At 43.9% G+C, this 22194-nt stretch overlaps 2 protein-coding genes across 2 annotated transcripts in view; both read left to right on the top strand.

Annotated features, from left to right (window-relative positions):
- The window catches only part of LOC134460530 (uncharacterized), a 34667-nt gene extending 31451 nt beyond the window's left edge, over window positions 1-3216 (top strand). Inside the window, exon 14 of the mRNA XM_063212910.1 lies at window positions 2863-3216. Within this exon, the coding sequence (XP_063068980.1) occupies window positions 2863-3216 (354 nt within the window). The remainder of the gene's footprint in view (window positions 1-2862) is intronic.
- A 9393-nt stretch (window positions 3217-12609) lies between these two features.
- Window positions 12610-22194, top strand: part of ankzf1 (ankyrin repeat and zinc finger peptidyl tRNA hydrolase 1) — a 14599-nt gene continuing 5014 nt past the window's right edge. Inside the window, exons 1-10 of the mRNA XM_063212909.1 lie at window positions 12610-12689; window positions 14235-14403; window positions 15165-15520; window positions 15835-15937; window positions 16373-16593; window positions 16866-16984; window positions 17907-18060; window positions 18311-18533; window positions 18641-18739; window positions 20868-21113. Of these exons, the coding sequence (XP_063068979.1) occupies window positions 14262-14403; window positions 15165-15520; window positions 15835-15937; window positions 16373-16593; window positions 16866-16984; window positions 17907-18060; window positions 18311-18533; window positions 18641-18739; window positions 20868-21113 (1663 nt within the window). The 5' untranslated portion in view covers window positions 12610-12689; window positions 14235-14261. The remainder of the gene's footprint in view (window positions 12690-14234; window positions 14404-15164; window positions 15521-15834; window positions 15938-16372; window positions 16594-16865; window positions 16985-17906; window positions 18061-18310; window positions 18534-18640; window positions 18740-20867; window positions 21114-22194) is intronic.

Here is a 22194-nt window from a genome sequence, read left to right as displayed (position 1 = left end):
CGCAAGGACTTGCTGGCAGGAAGACGGCATACACAACCAAATATATTTAAAATTGTCTAATCATTGGACATTTTGTGTGGTAAAAGTTAGACGCTTGTGCACTTGGTGGCAGTAATCAATCACTGTCACTTGAACTCTGCCTGAACCTGCCCCAAGACGCTGAAATGTCAGGAGCAAGACCAACTTAAGAACAACTTAAGACCAACTCAAGACCAAGCCGAAAGACTGTCTTGCGAGCGACTTAAGACCTTGGTTACAATACAATGGTCTTAAGAACGAACAAAATGGCTATCGTCGTTAGCAAAGGCACTGTCGAGAAACGACCCCCTGGTAAGCAGAAAAGCAACCCCTGATAATGACTGTTTTTTATTTGACTGGTAATAGGAGCCCCAGGGCCAGCTGTGTGTATTGTAGAACTGCTCTTACTGATGTAATTACAATTCAATGGGCAGTCATGGGTGAGCGGTTAGGGCGTCAGACTTGCATCCCAGAGGTTGCCGGTTCGACTCCCGACCCGCCAGGTTGGTGGGGGGAGTAATCAACCAGTGCTCTCCCCCATCCTCCTCCATGACTGAGATACCCTGAGCATGGTACCGTCCCACCGCACTGCTCCCCATGGGGCGCCACTGAGGGCTGCCCCCTTGCACGGGTGAGGCATAAATGCAATTTCGTTGTGTGCAGTGTGCAGTGTTCACTTGTGTGCTGTGGAGTGCTGTGTCACAATGACAATGACAATGGGAGTTGGAGTTTCCCAATGGGCTTTCACAATTCCATTACACAATCTATTCCATTGGAGCTCATGACATAATTACATACATAATTAATAATAAGTGTACATATAGGCTATAAAGAGACGTGTAATTGTAATGTACTTGTGGAATAAGGTCCTTAAATTTGATAATGACAAATACAGTATGATTTTAGATCCACATCTACTGTATATGTGTAGTTATCATACAGTTCATCATAACATAGGCCTACATGTTTGTATTTCAGGAGAATCTCAAGATCAAACTTGAGTGCCTGAAAAAGAAATTGAAGACATTTGAGGACGTTAAAATCACCTGTGATCAAACAGCTACACACATAAAGGTGAGACATTCAAAACATAGGCCTAATTTAGGCCTACTTTATTCATAAAAACAAAGTTCTCTGATTGTAGAGATACTGTATGATATATCAATAATGCAGACCATACTGTATGTTGTGTGTTAAACCAGACTCAGGTTTTCAACACAGAGAAGCAGATCAAGCAGGAGTTTGAGAAACTTCACCAGTTTCTACGAGATGAAAAGGCAGCCAGGATAGCTGCACTGAGGGATGAAGAGGAGCAGAAGAGTCAGATGATGAAGGAGAAGATTGAGAATATGAATAGACAGATCTCATCTGTATCAGACACAATCAAAGCCATAGAGGAGGAGATGAACACTGATAATGTCAAATGCCTGCAGGTAACTAGTTAGTAACTAATTAGTGGTTTATTACTGAGTATTGATTTTGCAATACCCTAATAAAGGGTAGTTATTCTAACATTTGTTTGACAATCGTACTGCATTTTGAGAATATTGTATTCTAGGCCCATTGTATTTATTATATGTGTTGTGTTGACAATGTGATGATAGCCTATCTCTGACTGATAACCACAATGCAAAGCCATTTCAATAGTAGTATTTGGCATTTATAAGTATGTAAATATTTTATTATTTTCATTTCCCAGAACTACAAGAGCACAGTGGAAAGGTGAGTGATGTGTCTTCTGTCTCTCTCTCTTGTTTGTGGTTCTGAACCCAAACCCACAGCAGCACTGACTCCTGACTGTCATTCCAGAGCCCAGTGCACACTGCAGGATTATCCAGAGAGGCTTTCAGGAGCTCTGATCAATGTGGCAAAGCACGTGGGCAACCTGAAGTTCAGAGTCTGGGAGAAGATGCAGGAGATTGTCCAATGCAGTGAGGACACATTTGATTACTTTTATTTGGACCCAAGAGACAAGCATTAAGGTACAAGATCCAAATATTTTGGAATAGGCTATTGACAGGCTGGCAGATTTTAAAAGACTTACACACTTACTTATGCCAGCATTGTTGTTACAAAAGATGAAACATCATTCAAGGATAAACAAAACATCTTCGTCTCCATATTTGCATGCTACCTATTATAGCTGAAACAGAGCAAAATTTTGCTAGTGTTTTTGCGCTCCCTTTCTGCAGTCCCGCAATCTGCAGTCCTCTGACAACATTCTTGTGTATGTGGCCTAAGCTACCAAAAATTAGGACTATTAATTTGCATTGATATCCCAGCTGGAGGATGCGTTCCTGTAGTGGTTGGTATTTCAGTAGCTTGGAATAATAGCAGGTGTCCATGTAAAAATCAAAACAGCACGCAACCTCAATAATAAGCACAGAATTATCTGAAGTGTTTACCATTACAATGTCTGGAGTATTTGGGATGTTTTTAAAATAGTCATTATCAGCATCATGGTTATGGTTAAACCAGTCCATTTTCACAGTATTGTGTAGGAAAAAATTGCAGTCATATCCAAGGTTAACATTTCATCACACACACACACACACACACACACACACACACACACACACACACACACACACACACACACACACACACACACACACACACACACACACACACACACACCACTCAGTGTTCAGCTTGTGTGTGTTCTTCCTCTCTGCAGCTCCTGTCACTCTGGATCCCAACACAGCAAAAGCCAATCTCATCATGTCTGAGGATCTGACCAGTGTGAGACGTGGTGATGAGATACATCCAGAGAGATTTGATCTCTATCACAGTGTGCTGGGCTCTGAGGGCTTTAACTCAGGGACACACTGCTGGGATGTGGAGGTTGGGGAGAACCCATGGTGGAATGTGGGTGTGATGACAGAGTCTCTCCAGAGGAAGGGAGACTACACCTCCATGAGTGGGCGATGGTGTGTGTATTATAAACATGGTAAATATGGAGTACGTGCCTCACCACAGCCCTCTACTCTCCTCACAGTGAAGCAGAAACTCCAGAGGATCAGAGTGCAGCTGGACTGGGACAGGGGAGAGCTGATATTCTCTGACCATGATAGTAACACACACATACACACCTTCACACACACCTTCACTGAGAGATTGTTTCCCTATTTTAACACTGGGGTGTTTCCTTTGAGAATATTGCCAGTGAAGGCCTCAGTAAGAGTAACAGAGATGTAAAAACTGTTCTAGTAGAGCAGCACAGTTTGTGTAGTCTATCCCTACAAGAACATCAAAAAGAACCAAACCAGGACTGAGCCAAAGCTGTCTCCACATACTGTAGTGTCGAAATACTGATAATTGTGTGTGTGTGTGTGTGTGTGTGTGTGTGTGTGTGTGTGTGTGTGTGTGTGTGTGTGTGTGTGTGTGTGTGAGAGAGAGAGAGAGAGAGACAAAAAATGAAGTGGGGTAAAAAAAATAAAAATCGAATGTCACCTTTGGTTAATTACTGAGAATTTGAAAAACTTTATTCTAAAACAACAGCTTTAGTGAGAGAGAGAGAGAGAGAGAGAGAGAGAGAGGGAGGAAACATCTGCATAATCTGTATATTACTCAGGAAGAAAAGAGCTATTAATCTTGGCTGGAGTGGCTGGGAACTTTTTTGGTTTAAGGAGCAGGCATCAGAATAAGAACCCTACATTACACTGTGTGTCTGGTTTATTTCAGTGATGCTGTTATCATCCCAATGTCTTTACTCTATTTTATATTGACTGTGTGCACTCTACCCGTTCAATGTATGAATGATAATCGTAAAACAATTAATTTGAAGAAAAAAACCACAATAAAGAGAAGTAGAGGAAAGTATTTGCATCGCATCACTTTACCATCATTAAAAGTGTAGTACTAGAAGCACTCAGAGAGCGCAGACCTCCGCCAAGGAAGCTGCTTGATAGAAGAACATATGACTATGTTACACCCTTAGTCTTTCTGCCTTCTTTTTATCAAGTACACACAATTCAATTTCTGGTCACTAGGGGCGTCTAGATATATAGGCCAGCAATGGTGAAGAATATAAGGGCAGTCATGGGTGAGCGGTTAGGGCGTCAGACTTGCATCCCAGAGGTTGCCGGTTCGACTTCCGACCCGCCAGGTTGGTGGGGGGAGTAATCAACCAGTGCTCTCCCCCATCCTCCTCCATGACTGAGGTACCCTGAGCATGGTATTGTCCCACCGCACTGATCCCCATGCACGGGTGAGGCATGAATGCAATTTCGTTGTGTGCAGTGTGCAGTGTTCACTTGTGTGCTGTGGAGTGCTGTGTCACAATGACAATGGGAGTTGGAGTTTCCCAATGGCCTTTCACTTTCACTTTCAATTGTTTAAAAAGTCCTGGTTCGATTTTTCCTTGGGTCATGACCAATCATCCCACTAAATTTCATAAAATCGGCTCAATTTACGTTTTTGACCTTTTCGTGACCTTGATCTTGACCTTTGACCCAATCACTCCCAAAAAGTAATCGATTGTTCCTTGGGTCATGGCCAATCATCCCACTAAATTTCATAAAAATCGGCTCAGTTCTGTCTGAGTTATACGAAGTACAAACAAACATATTCACAAATAAATAAATAAATACACAGCGGTCAAAACACAACCTTCGCCGACATTGTCTCGGCGAAGGTAATCAGACAAACCAACGCGACTGAAAACATTGCGTCCTTGGCGGAAGTAATTATGTGCCATTTCTGGGAACTGCAATATACAGAAACATAGCCTTGATGACCATGTGGAAGTCAAAGTTGTTATCTATTCTCATCATAAGCTTAGTCAAGGCCAGGGAAATGCATTTCTATGGCGCGTCCACAATTTAGTGCAATTGAATGTTCCTACGGAAAAAAGAACATGTAATACAGTAAGACAGCTCATGGCTGAACCCCACTGTGAGCTGCACTGCTAACATGCTCCCATCTCCTGGTGCTTATTTGTATTATTTATCAGTATTAATGTTATTTTTGTTATTGTGATGATGATTATTATTATTACAGTGAGCTCCACTCCTGACATTCCCTCTGCTCACTGAGCACTCCTGGTGCTTGTCATGATGATGATGAGGCAGCAAGACTAAGCACATCTCTTGCAGCCTTCAAGAAACAACTAAAGACCTTCCTCTTTCGAGAGAATCTACTAGACTAATGCTTGAACCAGTGTTAATTTTGTCAGCTTTTTTTATTTAGCCGTAGTCTTAGTCACAGTGACGAAAAACAATTTTAGTCTTAGTCATATTTTAGTCATTGCCAACCCAATTTAGTCTTAGTCTAAATTACGAAAATCAATTTTAGTCTTAGTCAATTTTTAGTCATTTTAGTCAACACTGTACATAATAGAACTTCTCCACACACTGCTTCTCTTTTTAACATATATCATTGACTGTACAGAATAAATCTTCTCCGCACACTGCTTCTCTTTTTAACATATATCACACTGTGCAGAATGAAACTTCTTCACACACTGGTTCTCCTTTTCCCTATTTTATTTGACACCATTGTTAATTTAGTCAGCTCTTTAAAATTTAGTCTTAGTCTTAGTCAAAATGACGAAAATTAACTTTAGTCTCTATCATATTTTAGTCATTGCCTTCCCAATTTAGACTTAGTCTTAGTCTAAATGACGAAAATCAAAAAAGGGCTTTGACGAAATATTTTAGTCATAGTCATGGTTGATGAAATTAACACTGGCTTGAACTGGCCTTGCCCCAGGGCAGACTCCTGACATGATGTTTAGTTTAGTTTAGTTTGTGTGTGTGTGTTTGTGTGTGTGTACACTTGTTATTTACTCTTTATAAATTAAAAAAAAAAAAAAACACTAACCCCTCTTTGCAACTGCACTTGTTGTTCTGTATATCTTGTATTTGCTTGTGATGTTGGCTTGATTATGTCCTCTTTTGAAAGTCGCTTTGGCTATAAAGTGTCTGCCAAATGCAATGTAATGTAATGATGATGGTGATGGTGATATACCACTCCAGCAGTCAGCCTCTTGAGCTCCTGCATCCCACATCAGCAAGTCAGCCCTCAGTATTAAACGGTAAGTTGCTTTAGATAATAATCTGCTAAGTGTAATGTAATATAATGTGACATCAAGTCAAAAATAGTCAATATGGTAGGCCAAGATAAATCAAAATACGTGTCACCAATGCAAAGGAGTATACGAAGTCCGGTCTCCTTAGGGGATCTACAGTTCTATGAGAACTCCATTCTCCTGGGCTCCTGGATATGATGACTTGACTTGTCCTGCATGGGCTTGCATGGGTGTTTTCAATGTCATTGTGAATGTGTAGAGTGTAAATTGTGCATGTGACCAGAGACAATAAAAGGCAATCTTGTGTAATCTATTCAGTATAGAGCCGTGGTTCTCAACCTATTTTGAACAAACGCCCCTTTGACCTTATCATAAGCCTGACAACACCCCCCTTAGTATTAAAAAAATAAATGCACCTCAATGGCAACTAAGCACCCTCCATCTCAACTGCATCCTTCCCATCGCCCTCCTAGAGCTCACCAACGGCCCCTGGGGGGCTGTACCGGCCCTGTTGAGAAAGACTAGGTGTACACTAGTAAACTGTACAACTATGTGGGACCCAGCAGACATAATGATGAAAATGTCATTATTTGGACCTGTAGCCTAATATGGACAGACACCAGCACTTTCGCCACTTTTCTACATGATTTTAATGAAATTCTATTGATATTGCTTAAAAAAACCATACCCGCCATCCCCTCTGGTTTTCCGACAAATCGCCCCCATGTAAACCTAACATGTCAGGTCCCAGCTTATATGTGCCACAGTTTGAAAACAATGAGATAAATGTGCGGAAAGGAAAAAGGAGAAAAGTGTCATGGGCTAGAGAAAATAAATAATAATGTAAGGAATTAAGAGTGACTGTTACAAAAAGACTCAAAGATAACAATCTCAGCAAGGTGATCTTTCTCCCCGTTTCACTATCTATAAAATCGACAAGGTCTATCTACCATTCAGACACCACAAAGGCAACAGCCGAAACGTGTAGGCCTACCTATTTGTTTTTCTGCTGCTATGTAAAAAAAAAAAAAAGAATGGCAAACAAAGGAAGAACTAAGTATGATCCACCTTATTGTGTAACATCGACTAAAAACACCACACCCGAACTCACAGCCGAATGGATCATCCTGCCTGCCTCCTAGTGCGCTCTGCTCCTTCAAACACAGTAGGCTCGTTCGTGACGAAGCAGTGCTGCTTTTACTAAGCAGCGAGCATGCACACTTTGTCAGTATGATCATTCATTGTGGTTAGAAAATCCTAACCACAATGCATCAAACTGACAAAGTGCGCAATGCGCATGCTCGCTGCCTAGCAAAAGCAGCACTGCTTCGTCATGAACGAGCCTAGTGCAAAGTGGCTAGATTTGAGGAGAAGGGCGTGACCAATTTGCAAACGATAGAGAGAAACCTGGAATGGAGTGAAATGGAACGGAATGACAATTACGTTTGTATATTGACACTTTTTAGCCTATGTACTGTCTTTGGGGTAAGTCGAACAAAATCCCGGATGATTTTGACCTGATTTTGATTATGATCAGGAACCACAAGTATGGAGGGCCTAATGTCTGCATGTGGCACCTATGGTTACAGCCAGTTACTGTGGGGCCCAATTTCTGTATAGTACCAGAGAACACCAAAATTGGCATATTTACCGATGGCACTCTGTGCTCCTCACAAATGCTGTTGCAGGCTTCATGACATTCTCCATAGCCTCTCCAGACTCTGTCATGTTGGTTACATGTGCTCAGAGTGTACTTGCTATCAGCTGTGAAGGGCACAGGGCAGCAATGGTGAACATGCCAATTTTGATGTGCTCTGGCATATGTAAATGATGCTCCACGGTGATGAGCTGTAACCATAGGCCCAAGTGTAGACGCTGGGCCCTCATATCCACTACCTCATGGAGTCTGTTTCTGATCACTTGGTAAGAAACCTGAACAACAGTTGCTTGACATTTTCATTTTGCAGGGCTCTGGCAGCGTTTATTAAGTGTAAAACAAGTCATAACACGTGATATAATGAATATGCTCAACACAGTTGGTGTTGTGTATGTGCAATGGAAGTAGATACCACATAGAGGTGGTCTTGAGATCAGAAGGTTGCAGGTTCAAATCCCACAAGTTGTTATAAATGCGTTCATAATGCGCTATAGATATGGGCTTCATAGAAAGTCTTACCAAACTTTGTTTGATTACAAAATAGAATAAAAGGTCTCCCATACCCTCACGTCCAAAAGCTCTGCATTAGAGCATTCTCTGAAGTTTGTATATATCCTAATAGCCGATCAAATGCCCAATGGAAGGTCTGTACCTCCTGTTAGAAAAAGAGATATTACATTACACTTGGCTGACTTTTTTATCCATAGCTATATTCCAAGTTATTTACAGGGTATTGGTTACAGTCCTTGGTGTAATGTGGGGTTAGGTGCCTTGCCAAAGGGTACTTCAACAATGGTGGGAGGTGTAGGGAGAGGTAAAGGTGGGATTTGAACCTGCGACCCTCTGATCTAAAGACCATCTGCCTAACCACTAGGTCACGACTGCCAGCCGTATAAGGCACAATAAGACAGAAGGATACATTGTGTGTGTGTGTGTGTGTGTGTGTGTGTGTGTAGGACTATGCGGCATAGCCTACTCCTTATGCAATATGGGGCGATGTGGTGTCGTGATCATAACGACTCTGACACAGCGCACAGAATTTACAGGAGGGAAAAAATTACACCAACTGACGATTTCTACCTTTACGTCAAACAGCCCTTATGCATGCAGTCAGACACACACACGGACATATACACGGACACATGCACACACGCACCCATTCATGCACACACACACACACACACACACACACACACACACACACACACACACACACACACACACACACACACACACACACACACACACACACACACACACACACACACACTTTGTAAGGGTAATAGCAAGCATGTCACATCTACAGTACTGTATACAATAGTGACATATCAAAAATAATATATAAATGGTAAAAAATAGGCTACATACCTTTCCATTCAGTGTAGCCAAGTTGCCCACGACCATCTTCATGGCAACGCTGAGATATTGCATCTCTGCTGGTCACTTAAGAGAATCTGATGGAGATAACAAAGGCTTTCAGAATCAAAGCTCTGTAACAGCCCACAGGCAAACAAATGTTGCGAGGAAGAAATTAGATACTCACAGTGAAGGCCTGTCCGAGTCCAGTGAGCCTGGGTGCGATGTGCAGTCTGCTAGACTCCTTTGGGATTGGGAAACTATACTCTACTCTACTCTACTCTACTCTACTCTACTCTACTCTACTCTACTCTTCTCTTCTATGCCTGGGTAGAGGTCTGGGTGTCCTCAGGTGAGTCTGGATCTGCAGCCGCAGCCTCACCACCAGCAGCAGCCACAGCGTCACCACCACCACCAGCAGCAGCCGCAGCGTCACCACTGTTAAATTTGAGTGGTATATCCTGCTGCATTTTGCAGATGACCAACAACTGATTGACCACTGTTGCTAAATTTTAAAATAAAACTTTAGCCTATTCCTGTTTCAGTTAATTGGGCCAGGAATGTAGCATGTTTACTGTTACTTTGCTGATATCTGGAGAGCTCAGAGCGAGAGCCTCTGCTGTTGAAGGGCATTGTGCCAGGGCACAGTGTGCTCACGCCTAACTTTCCAGATAGCATACACATCTCTAGGCTGTGTGCTATCCATACCTGTAAGCGATATGTGTTTGTATGATTCGTCACTACTGTAGACATGGAGACGACATCTTCCCTAACTAACATCATACTTGCATACGTGTAACCTGCTGACTTGAGGAAGACGGTATAAAAACCATTGCCACCATTTTGTCAATTGTCGATTTTGCCTGTCATTCGTCAGAGATAGGATGCTGCCTAGTTAGTGAGACACTGTGAGACTTAGTCTCATTTTCATTTCTTTTTAACCTTTATTTTTCTTCCACTTTTACTTCTTTTAATCTTTTTGTAATCTCACTTTTTCTATAATAAATTGTATCCTGATCGATCCTTTTAATTTGATTAATAAGTCAAGACTTATTTTATTTTTACAAGTGAGTCAGCTAAAACACAATGCAGAGCATTTATCCTTCAATTTTTATTGGAGAAGAGAATTTTGGAAACGTCCAAAATCTACCACCACCACCAGCTCTACCACCATCAGCACCACCACCAGTAGCAGCAGCAGCCGCAGCAGCAGAGCCAGTGGAGACGGGAGAGTAGGTTTCTCTCTTCTCCTAGTTCTCCACTCCGGGTAAGTTGAGCCACTGTGTGGGGTAAGTTGAGTCAAAGCAAAAAATCTCAGCTAAACACGTTTTATTTATTATCACAAATGTACTAATAAACCTGTATAATGAAACAACTAAAACAACAGAACCATGACAAGGAATACATATTGTGGACCCTTACAGCTTTGAATACAATGACGAATAATGTTGAGGTCAATGTAGAATAAAAGTAAATATTATTGTTTGAGTTGGCTGAAACATGAATAAAGTCATTCATCTCAACTCACCTGGGTATGATATGAAAGGAATTATCTGGTTACACTCAAATATCATAACATGGTGTTTAACCATTATACATCCCATTAGGATAAGTGGCTCAACTTACCCCGTCCGAAGGGCTCAATTTACCCCGCTGCCAAAATTCTGAAAATACATGCTTATAAAATGATTATTAAACTGCAAAAAGACTATAAATATCTCTCATGTAGCAGCTTATCAAGTCACATTTCAGACATGATGTGATCAAAATGTTTTCTATTTTTTGTTTTCTCAAAATCATCCATGTTTTGAATAGGCCTATACCAGTGGCGTAACACAAACACTTGGGGCCCCCCTGCAAGATACTAGAGTGGGCCCCCCCAACCACGCAACCCCCACCCCCCGGAACGCCACAGACAACCACCCACCCCCCGCACACCACGGCCTCCTCCACTACCTTTTTGAAGTAGAGGTCCATTTTTTTCAGGGCAGAGTGTCCCGGTGCCCACTAGGCTACATATTACCCATATTCTTTTATTATCATAATATAGGCCTAATGTATCCCTAATAATATATATTATATTATAGGTCTATACATAGGGCCTATATAAAGGTCTATGTATAAATATTATACTATATAAATAGGCCTATTTATAGGCTATGTAGGCTATACACACACACACACACACACACACACACACACACACACACACACACACACACACACACACACACACACACACACACACACACACACACACACACACACACACAGGCCTATTCATATAAATATAAAAACCAACACTGCAGTCATAAATAGGCCTACATAGGCTAAATATCAATCAATAAGTAGGCTAGGCTATTAGTGAAGTTACGTTCTCACTCATCAAATCCATTCACTGTGTAGCAAACCTGAGTTCACACATTTGAATGCCTCTCCAACAGCTCTCAGTTTGCGTGACAGCTGTAAGTTTGCGATTTGTAATGAATATAGGCCTACTGACCGTAATTTCAAGACGCTTTTAACTGATCTGCAAACGTGATGTGAGAGAACAGACTCTCCACACCGGCCGCGTTGCAAGCACGGAAAACTTTCCAGTATCAAGGAAAAAGGTGAAAGGAGTGTAGGGTTTGGGACTCTTGGGAAAGTATAAGAGATACATTCAGGAGGTTAAAGTTATTTTGAGTAACCTTTGAATCGCACGTTTATGAAGAAACGTGAGGATATTTCGAGGCAGAAGACGTCGCCGAATCAGTTGTGCAGCAACGCACCGGTTGGTAGTTTCTCTTTTTCTGAATACTGCAAAATGTGTTGCTGACTTGTTCTTGAGTCTCCACCCCATTAAAAACCAGCGTGTGGTCTCATTAGGGTTACGATGTTATGACAGAGCTGCGTTTGAGGGAAAAGACGCACGCTGTTCTCTGTATCTTAAATTGATAACTTGTGCAATCCCACCCTACGGCGCTCGCGGACAATTAGCGAAACTGAGCGCTTTTTGCGGAGGTTGTGTGCGCGGACCGTTTATTTCACGGATTTTACAATTAAAAGTTAAATCACAGAGAACATGTCAGAGAGCGTTGATTCACACGCAGCGTCCATCCGCTCAGTGTTGACGACACATAGGGCCCTGTCTCGCGTTAAATGTCTTCGGAACTCCCCCCCAGCCAGGGGCCCCCACCCGAGCAGGGCCCCCCCGCACCGCGGGGGCTGCGGGGGTATACTTTACGGCCGTGGCCTATACATGGAATTCACTGAAAGAGAGAGAGAAAAAAAAAAATTCACATAGGCCTATCTCTTGCCAAATTTCGCACGTGTTTCTCTTTTTCACAAGTGTTAGAAAAGGATTTCCATCAACTTAGAATGTAGTGACAATTTATTTACAATTTTCGAGAAATGTATTGTAATATATTATAAAAGATATTTTATCATTAAACTTCTGAATGAACTGCCATGCCCAAGTAAACACAAGTAGTGAATCAGCTGTCACTTTCGACAGCAAATCACAACATGCCACGTCACGAACGCGACGCATACTGCCCAGACTGGTGTTTTTGCTGAATCTACACAAGCCGACTCATTCCTGTGGTTATTTACCTACCCCACAGCCTCTGATCAGCCTGGTTTCTTGTAAGTTGCAAACTCTTTCACGATGATCTAATGAAATGTGTTATATATTTATTTTCAGCTCTGTTTCGTGCTTGTTGGTTCTGCCCGCTGTGTTACACACGTGGACTGGACTGTTATTGAACACCAACAATCTTCATAGCTTCAATAGCTCGCCTCACCTCACAGTTCGTCAAATCAGTCTTGAATAATCCACTCTACTATAATGTCTTCTTTCCTGTTCTACTATTAAGACGTAGGTTTTTTTTAACTTAAAGAATAGATTTTGTCTCACAGTGCCATTTAGTAGGCTACATGCTTTCCTTCCAGAGTCCAGTCTTGCCTCATTTTCAGCTGTCTGATTATCTCAACCGGTACCGATTCGCTTAACGTGTTATCTCCGTGTAGGTTTTAATCTCGTTCACGTGTTTGCTAAAACATTTCAATTGTAGCTATCTGCCATTTCACATACAGAGGTGGCTACCTTGCTTGTCTTAGTACGAAGTGGGCTTTGTACAACATGCTGTTTGTCTCTAAACTTGTACGCTACATCATTGTCATAGCTGGATTCATTGGACGGTAATGTACATGTTCAGGCACCGTCATATTCTCCCTCCCTTGGGTCATTGCGCTCCATTCCTATCTCTCCAGGCCAAGATAGTGGGTGATTATGTGTACTGTACTTTGGGTGGTGCTGCTGCCAGACACTGAGGCATAGAGCTGTTCCATACAATCCTAGGTAGATAGTTCATTTTCCATGTGTATGGAAACACTGTTATGATGACTGATGCGCAAGTTAAAGTCATTTGCATATCTTTCCAGTACATAATAAAAACACAGGGTCAACATGACAATAGACTGTAAAGTGTACACTGTCACTGGACATTGTGAGTTAAGGTTGCTTATGTCTGTCAAGACAGTTCATTACATTGCCCGGACGCTACCTGTAAATGAGATTGCAAAAATACAATTGAATGCAAATGTTTGACATTATTTCGTAACGCTTTGGAAAAGAGTTCTTTATGTTTTCCACCTTGCACCAGGTGTGTGTGTTTCTAGTATACGCTTTCCGCAGAACACGTATGGGTCAAGGTGGCTAAGATGTTATACCGGTATCAGAAACATGTGATTAGTCATCATTGCAAAACCTATACTGGCGGAAAACCCTGATCCATTAGGTAGAGTCCATTATCCAAACTCTTGTCCTTGACTTGCGCTTGTGGCCTCAGTGAACTCAACTATAATGTTTCCCCGCTGTCAGCCTGGCCACAATAACTTTTGGGGGACATTCCCCCTTCAACATCCTAATTTCAAATGAACAAATGGCATTTGAAGCCACAAGCATAAGGAAGACAGGAGTTAAGATAATGGAAAGAAGCCACTATGTTCTCTGTCTTAGGTGTGTGGGTGTGTCTCTCAGTTGTATTTTCTCTGCCGCTGTTGGGTGTGTCTCACTTATTCCCTGTGTCCAGGTGTGTGTGTCTCAGCCGTTCTCTTTCTGAATTGTGTGTGTGTGTGTGTGTGTGTGTGTGTGTGTGTGTGTGTGTGTGTGTGTGTGTCCTATCCTAGGTGTGTGTCCCTGTCCCGCTGTGCAAGATGGCGTCGTCCCCGGCGTCGCGGTCACGGTCGGTGTTCGAGGTGGCTGAAGACGAGGCTCTGATGGAGGGACTGAGGGAGGTCACTGATCCCCACACGCGCCGCATCTCACCACATGTGGAGCCCTCTGGAGCCAGGACAGGTGTGTATGATCAGTGGTGTGGTGTGGTGTGTGTGTGTGTGTGTGTCTGTCTGTCTGTCTCCTCCTCTGGGGACAGCACAGGTAGCAGTCTTAGTAACACCTAAGTAGCAGTCTTACACCTTAGTAGCAGTCTTCTTCCTTAGTGGCAGTCTTGGTCCAGTTACACACCAGTTACACCCCTAGCCAATGCTATTCGGCTACTTTTACGTTCATTTCAACAGTGAAAAGCAGTGAAAATTCAGGTCGAGTTGGATTTATCTAATGCCACGCGGCATTGAGCGGTCTCCCATGCCGCTACCGTGCCACTAATCTGTTTCCATGCATTTTCGCCACAGCCGATAAAGATCGCTTCAGTCCCGCCGACAGTGTCTCGTCTGGTGTGAAAAGGCCCTCAGAAAGGCCATAGTAGCAGTCTTATGTTGAAGGAGAGGATTGTGCACATCCCAGGAAAAGGTGCAGCACAAAGGCCAACTGTAGTTTTCAAAGTGAGAAGTCCGCACACTTAGAATCCTTTTTGTTGTATTTTATTATTTCATGGCAGGATTACGTTTCTACCTCAAGAGTCTTCATCAGATTCCAATATAAGTAATCCTACCATGAAATAATAAAATACAACATTTTTTTTTTAAGTGTGCGGACTAACTTAGTAGCAGTCTTAGTAACACCTTCATGGGTTTATATTTTTAGTGAAGGACGGTGGCTCTGTGTGGCTGAAATGGCTACATGTATTTATTAATCCTTTCTGTGTTCTTCCTATGTAGAATCTCCACGCCGTGAGGAGGTGGGAAGCAGGAGGAGCAGGAAGAGCAGGAGGGGGAGTCAGGAGAAAGAACCATGCAGAGAGGAGCAGACCACCACCAGGAGCACAGCAGGAGGTGGAGAGGAGAACACAAGGGGGGCCCAAGAGGAGGCCGCACCACGGGAGGAGAGGAGCCCAGCAGGGGAAGCCAAAGAGGAGGAGGAGAGAAGACCAGAGGAGGAGGAATGGCGAGAAGGGGAGGCGAGAGAGGAGGAGAAACGGCAAGAAGGGGAGGCGAGAGAGGGCTCTGTACCGGAGGTGTCTGACAGGATGCTCTGCTCCGCCTGCCAATGCCCCTTCGACAGCAGAGAGGAGCAGGTTAGCACACACACACATGCACACACATACACAAACACACACATAAGCTCACACATAGTGAAAACATACACACCCACACAGGCTCACACATAGTCAGAAAATAAACATACACACACAGGCTCACACATAGTAAAAAAAACACACACACACACACACACACACACACACACACACACACACACACACACACACACACACACACACACAGAGGCACGGATACACTGTGGCGTTACAGGTCTAGCACTGCAGACTAGATTGGCACAGACGCACACACACACACTATGTGACTATGTTGACTATGTAATGTGTTGCAGGTGGAGCACTACAGACTAGATTGGCACCGCTTCAACCTGAGGCAGAGACTCATAGGAAGACCTCCGGTCACCGCAGAGGAGTTCGAGAGGAAGACGGGCACAGGTGAAACACGCACGCACGCTCACACGTACGTGCATACACACACACACTCAGACACACGCACGCACACACACCCACACATGGATCCTATAATCCAAATAATTGAATCTCCTATCCTCACTTTTACCAGTCACCCGTCTCAATTCTATTCCATCAGGGTTTTGACCAATATCGATATCGATATCAATATCCTCCCATCATACTTACGACCAATCAGTGGCCTGTATTGTCTTCCATTATGCTTTGTAACCGGTCCTCTACCATTGAAAAGTTTGACCAGTCACCGGTCTAGCATCCTTTTAATCTCCCATTTGATACTTTTACTCGTTAAACTAAAGAATAGTCTTGATTCTTTAGAGCAGACCAATCAGCAGCCTGTATTTCTCTCCCATTCTGCTTGTATCCAATCAGTGGTCTGTATTCTTCTCCTTCCTCCAGGTGACCTGTCTAGTATTTCTGGTTCGGACTCGGACTCAGACTCTGACTCTGACTCTGAGAGTGACCAGGGTTTCCATGGCGATACTGTGGCGCCTGCTGATGATTGGTCGAGCCCGTCAGGGAGGGCGGGTGCTGGAGGCCGGGCGTCCACTAAGGCGGTCTTCCAGAACTCACAGGGCCAGTACCTCAGTCTCCAGCGCTGCATTCTACACGGCAAGAGGGTACAACACATGTGCACGTGCATACGCACGCACGCACGCGCACACACACACACACACACACACACACACACACACACACACACACACACACACACACACACACACACACACACACACACACTACATTCTGTATAGCAAAATATTTTTTTTTTTTTACCAAGAATCTCCTTTCTCCAAGAATTTCCTAACTGGACAGATTGTAACATGTGTGTGTTTGCATGTCTGTGTCTGTGTGGGTGTGGGTGTTTGTGTGTGTGTGTGTGATTCCCTAGTCTGCGGGCGATGAGGAGGATGTGGACATGTTGGGGTGTCTGCGCTCCCTGAGCAGTAAGACCATCTGGGTCATATTCATGACCGGAGGAGGACACTTCGCTGGCGCAGTGTTCCGCGGGTGAGTAGAACATTGTAGGATGCTGTTCCGCAGATGAGTATAGTTCTAGAATAGTGTTCCGGGCAGTATTCCGCAGGTGAGTGGAGAACTCTAACCGCAGAGATACACCAGCGGCGACGCGATTCAAGCGACAGAGTGTAGCAGCAAGCGATTCAAGCGATTGAGGAGACAAGAGTGTGTCCGTACAGGCAGAAGGCAAAGCATTCAAGCATTCCCATTGGCTGTGGTCACTGACCTCTATGCAGTCATTGGCTGTCGCGGCTTGTCGCCGAACCGCGTCATAGAAAGTTGAAAAGATTTCAACTTCAAATTGTCGCGCTCGTCGCGCAAATCGCTCTAGTCTCCAGAATCGCTTTTGTCTCTCGACTCAATACAAAGTCAATTACTTCCGTCGCTCGACTCGCTCAGATCGCCGCTGGTGTATTTCTGCGGTAAAACTGTTCTGCAAGTGAGTGGAGAGTTCTGAACCAGTGTTGCGCAAATGAATAGAGTTCTAAAACAGTGTTCTGCAGGTGAGTGTAGAATTCTAGAACAGTATTCTGGAGGCGAGTGTAGAATTCTAGAACAGTGCTCCGCACGTGAGTAGAAGTCTAAAGCAGTGTTTTGCGGGTGAGTGCAGAGTTCACAGTATGGACATGTAATGTGACTGTGTGTAACATTCCCTGTTCTTTTTTATATTGAAGTGTTCTGTGATCTTTATTGTGTCCTGATTTTACTGTTTATTTATATTTGTATATTGCCCTTGAGTGTTTTGAAATGTGCTCCAAAATAAAATGCATTATTATTACAATCATTGTTTAGTAATGAGTTAGTATGGGGTGGCTGAACAGGTGTTGCAGCAGAAGACGTATGATTATGATGATGATGATGATGATTATATGATTGTGTTGTAACTGTGTTATAATGGTATTGTGATGAACAGGAAAGAGGTGTTGCAGCACAAGACGTTCCACCGCTACACGGTGAGAGCCAAGCGCGGAACCGCACAGGGCCTAAAAGACTCACAGAACCGAAGCCACGCACCCAAGTCAGCCGGTTCCACACTCAGACGGCACAATGAAGCAGCACTGGTGAAGGTAACGCACACTATTCATCTTCCCTAGTGGTGTGTGTCTGTCTGCAAGTGTTTTAATCACTCGCGTTCTGTGTGTGCGCGTGTGTGTAAGTGTGTAACTTTAGTATGGTTGTGTGTATATGTATGTCTGTGTCTGTCCGTAACTCACGAGTGTGTGTGTTTAACTCTGTGGTTATGTGTTAGTCCGTATGTGTGTGTGTGTGTGTGTGTGTGTGTGTATAACCCACGTGTTTGTGTTTGTGTGTCTTCAGGACATCCATGACCTCCTTGAGAGCTGGTCGTCTCTGCTGCGTGAGGCGGGGGTCATCTTCCTGCGGGCCCCCAGCTACAACCGCGGCATCTTCTTCGGGGGCCCCCGGCCCCCACTCGAGAAAAGGGACCCTCGCGTACGAACACTACCCTTCGCCACCCGACGAGCCACTTACAAGGAGGTGCAGCGCGTACACGATCTGTTGGCGACCGTACACGTCTATGGTAGGTACCAGTGTACTCAAGACTCAACTCAACCTCCCAAGATGCCAATCTTAATGTGTGTAATACTGTAAGTCAGTGTGGTGTAACTATCTCCCCATGACCCACAGATGGCGATGCTGAGCTGTCCAACATCTTCAGTCCCTCTAAGAAGGTCTGGAAGAAGAAGAAAAAGACCAACGGAGCACCAGCAGAAACACTGAACACAGGTAGAAGACACATGCACGCACACTAGGGAAGGGAAGATTCACCGATAGGTATCGGAAAATCGATATGACCTGTACGGTACGGTTGCATCGATTTGCAAACGTCTGCATCGGTAAGAAACGCAAATAAAATCGAGATACATCGTATCTTGACTGTCCGCATCGGTACAAATCGGATAATATCTCTTAAAACTTTTTTAGAAACTGTCAATTTCAGGATTTGTTCTCGTGCGCAACGCACATCACCTTGCTCTGATTCAGACCGCCTTTCCATCTCTATTCCGAGGAGGCGTGACCAAGCAAACAGTATTTTCCTTTGCGTCAAAGCGGCGGGTTACCAAGTGGAGCACATTTTGTTGTCACATACAGCGAGTTTTCTGGTCATCCGGTGACTTTTTAAATGAAAGTTTCTAGCGACCATCTTCTGCGAGTCTGGAAGACGTGTGGAGAGAGTACTCGCTTCACTATTTGAGTTGATAGGGTAGTCTACCGTGCGGCACAAACAACAAGAGAAAGTTGTCTGCCAACATGTTGCCGTTTCCGAATGACAGCAGCATAAGCATAGTCAGCGCACGAGATTAAAAAAAAAACATAACCGTGTTGGAAAACGTTACAGAGCCTGTGCATTCGTGTTAAGTCCATTGTTCATGCAGTAAAAAAGAAGTGAAGTCGCTAAGTTGGCATCATTGCTTAGGAGCCTGTTAGCTCTCGTGCTGGACACACACAGTCTGATTTGCTGCTCGTGCATATTGTCCATGAAGTTTAAAAAGTCCCGTTGAAAAGTACACTATTCCAACACTTCAGTCCAGTACGCACGTTATTTCCCCCTTCTGATATTTACCCCATTCCCAACATCTACTTACTAAATTGTTCTAATTTGGATCAATTGTAGTTGATAAGTTGTTCAGAGCTTACCTGTAAATGTGGTTAGCCTATTACATGTCCAGGTCAATATTCCAACATGATCAGAAGCTCTGTGGTTTTCCCATTTTTATTTTAAAAAGAGATATACTGTAATTGACATGGTATTCAGGTATATTGTATTGTGTAATTTTTTCATTTTCTCTGCTCAAAGCAATGTGCCCAAGCCAAAATGAGTTCTCACTGCTCTCTGTATGTTTTCCAGTATAGGCTATTTCAAAAGTAATATGCACAGCCAGGGCCGCTGCTAAGGTTTTGGGGGCCTAGGCATAACTGGTCAGGAGGCCCCCTCATAAGTAAATACTACTACTGCTACTACTAATAATGCTAATTATATTCACAATTACAGTATGTCTGAAAAATGATGGCCCTTTTGATAACTAACAAAAATGTTTTGAAATGTAATGAAATATTTTTTCATGATGTTTTTAGTCAGTCTCAATTTAGGAGGTCACAATTTTGGGGGCAAAGTGGTTGAGGCTCTAAAAGCGCTCTGTTTACTCTGCTTATGCCTAACGGCAGCCTTGTGCACAGCCTTTAATATCAATTTGATATTTTAATCTGCTCTGTATCGCATCGTATCGTACCGAATCGCACTGCATCGCATGGCATTATAATTGTATCGCGCCATATCGAACTGCATCGCAGTAGGTAGGAGAATCGTATCGCATCTTATCACTGGTAATTTCATGAATCGTGAATGTATCGTATCGTTGCCATGTGTATCGAGATGCATATCGTATCGCTTTGATGATGAAGATTCCCATCCCTAACGCACACACACACACACACACTAATAGCTTTGGCCAGGCTCAGGACAGGTTTACCTGAAAGACACACACACAAACACACATCACACACATTCACACACACAAATTACATTACATTACACTTCAGCGTCAATGATTTTTGTCTGACATTCTTTGCGTTACGACACGGGAAGAGTAACAGGGGGATGAGGAGAAAGAGGAGGAGAAGGAGGAGTAGTAGAGGAAGGGGAAGAGACTGTCTGACACGTTATAGGCAAGCTGGAGGAGGAGGAGGAGGAGATGAGGAGAGAGAGTAGGAGAAAGAGGAGGAGAGGAGGATAAGGGGAGGAGGAAGAGAAAGAAGAGGCGGAGAAAGGGGAGGACATGAGGATAAGGGAAGAAGGAGGAGGAGGTGCTGTGGATGAACAAGGAGACGTTCTTATCTGTGTCCTGTACAACAGCCAAGCTGGACAATGATGCTAAGGAGGAGGAAGAAGAAGAAGAAGAGGAGGAGGAGGAGGTGGTGGAGTTGCAACTGGTGGAGGAGACCCTGAGCACCCTGGAGCTGAGGGAGGAGGACGACATGCCCACCAAGAGGAGGCCGCGACGCCGCAAGAAGGACAAGAGGAAGGAGAGGAAGGCGAAGGAGGAGGAGGAGTGGGAGAGACCGTCCAGAGGAAGCCAGCAGACTACAACACACAGAGATGGTGAGTAACGGATAACGGGTGATGAGCTAACCGGTTCTCTCAAGTTAATAGCGACTTGATGCCGTATGGCACAAACAAATCAAAAGTTATTATCTGCCTACGCAATGGAATTATCTTCTCTGATCGGCTGATGATGTGGCCATTAATCCTGTTGAACCGGTCAGGCATCAAGCTTGCGACTAAATTAGACGCGCATAGAATCTTCGCTTGGAATGCTAACGGTATCTAAGGAAACCATGCACATCATCTGCGGAAAATGAAATAATCACAAAGTCGGCATACCAAACGAAGATTCTAGACGCGTCTGAGTTACACTCCCGCATAGCGATGCGTCTATCTTGCTCACAAGATTCTGGTGCAGTTGGTTTCTACAACTTTACAGACAGTAAGAGATTAAAAAAAGTACCCTACCCTAACGGCAGATAAGCGGGGTCAAGGTCGACCGGTTACACCAGTGGTTCTCAAACTTTTTCCATCATTCCCCCCTTCAGAGGGTCTGAATGCTTCTCCCCCCCCCCCCAAGCAACAGCGGTAGGCCTACTCGCGCAAACTGATTTTGCGATCGCTGCGCATAAGCAAAGGAAAGGTGACTGGTGGAGATTAAACAAAGAGGGACTGCAGTCGAATGCAGATGTGTAGATTTCCTATGCTATTCAAATTCATGACAATTAATAATATAATGTTGGTGAGGGCTTTAAACGTATTGACTTATTGATGAGACAGGAAATAATTTCCTTGGGGGGGGGGAATCAGATATCACACGCCCCCCTTGAGATGCCTCCGTGCTTACGCCCCACTTTGAGAAACACTGGGTTACACTAACTTAATGACTTGGCGGAGGCATCTCTGTCTTCGTGCTGCACATGTTGCCAGAGTTCGGAGCCGCCGCCTCGCCATTAACCTCTTCGTCCATTATCCCTTACATATAGCGACACCAGGGACTGAAGTTATAGACTTACGTAGTATGAAGTAGCTGGCGACAGAAGAGACGAAAGCAATTTGGGCAACACGAGGCATTCGAGTGAGTCGAGCGACAGTTTGTACAAACGTAGTTAGAACTTCATCGAACGGTTGACCTCGA

Source organism: Engraulis encrasicolus, chromosome 13, assembly GCF_034702125.1.
Source record: "Engraulis encrasicolus isolate BLACKSEA-1 chromosome 13, IST_EnEncr_1.0, whole genome shotgun sequence".
In the NCBI taxonomy this organism is placed as follows: Eukaryota; Metazoa; Chordata; class Actinopteri; order Clupeiformes; family Engraulidae; genus Engraulis; species Engraulis encrasicolus.
The sequence above is the reverse complement of the archived record's forward strand: the minus strand, read 5'-3'. Positions and strand labels throughout refer to the sequence as shown.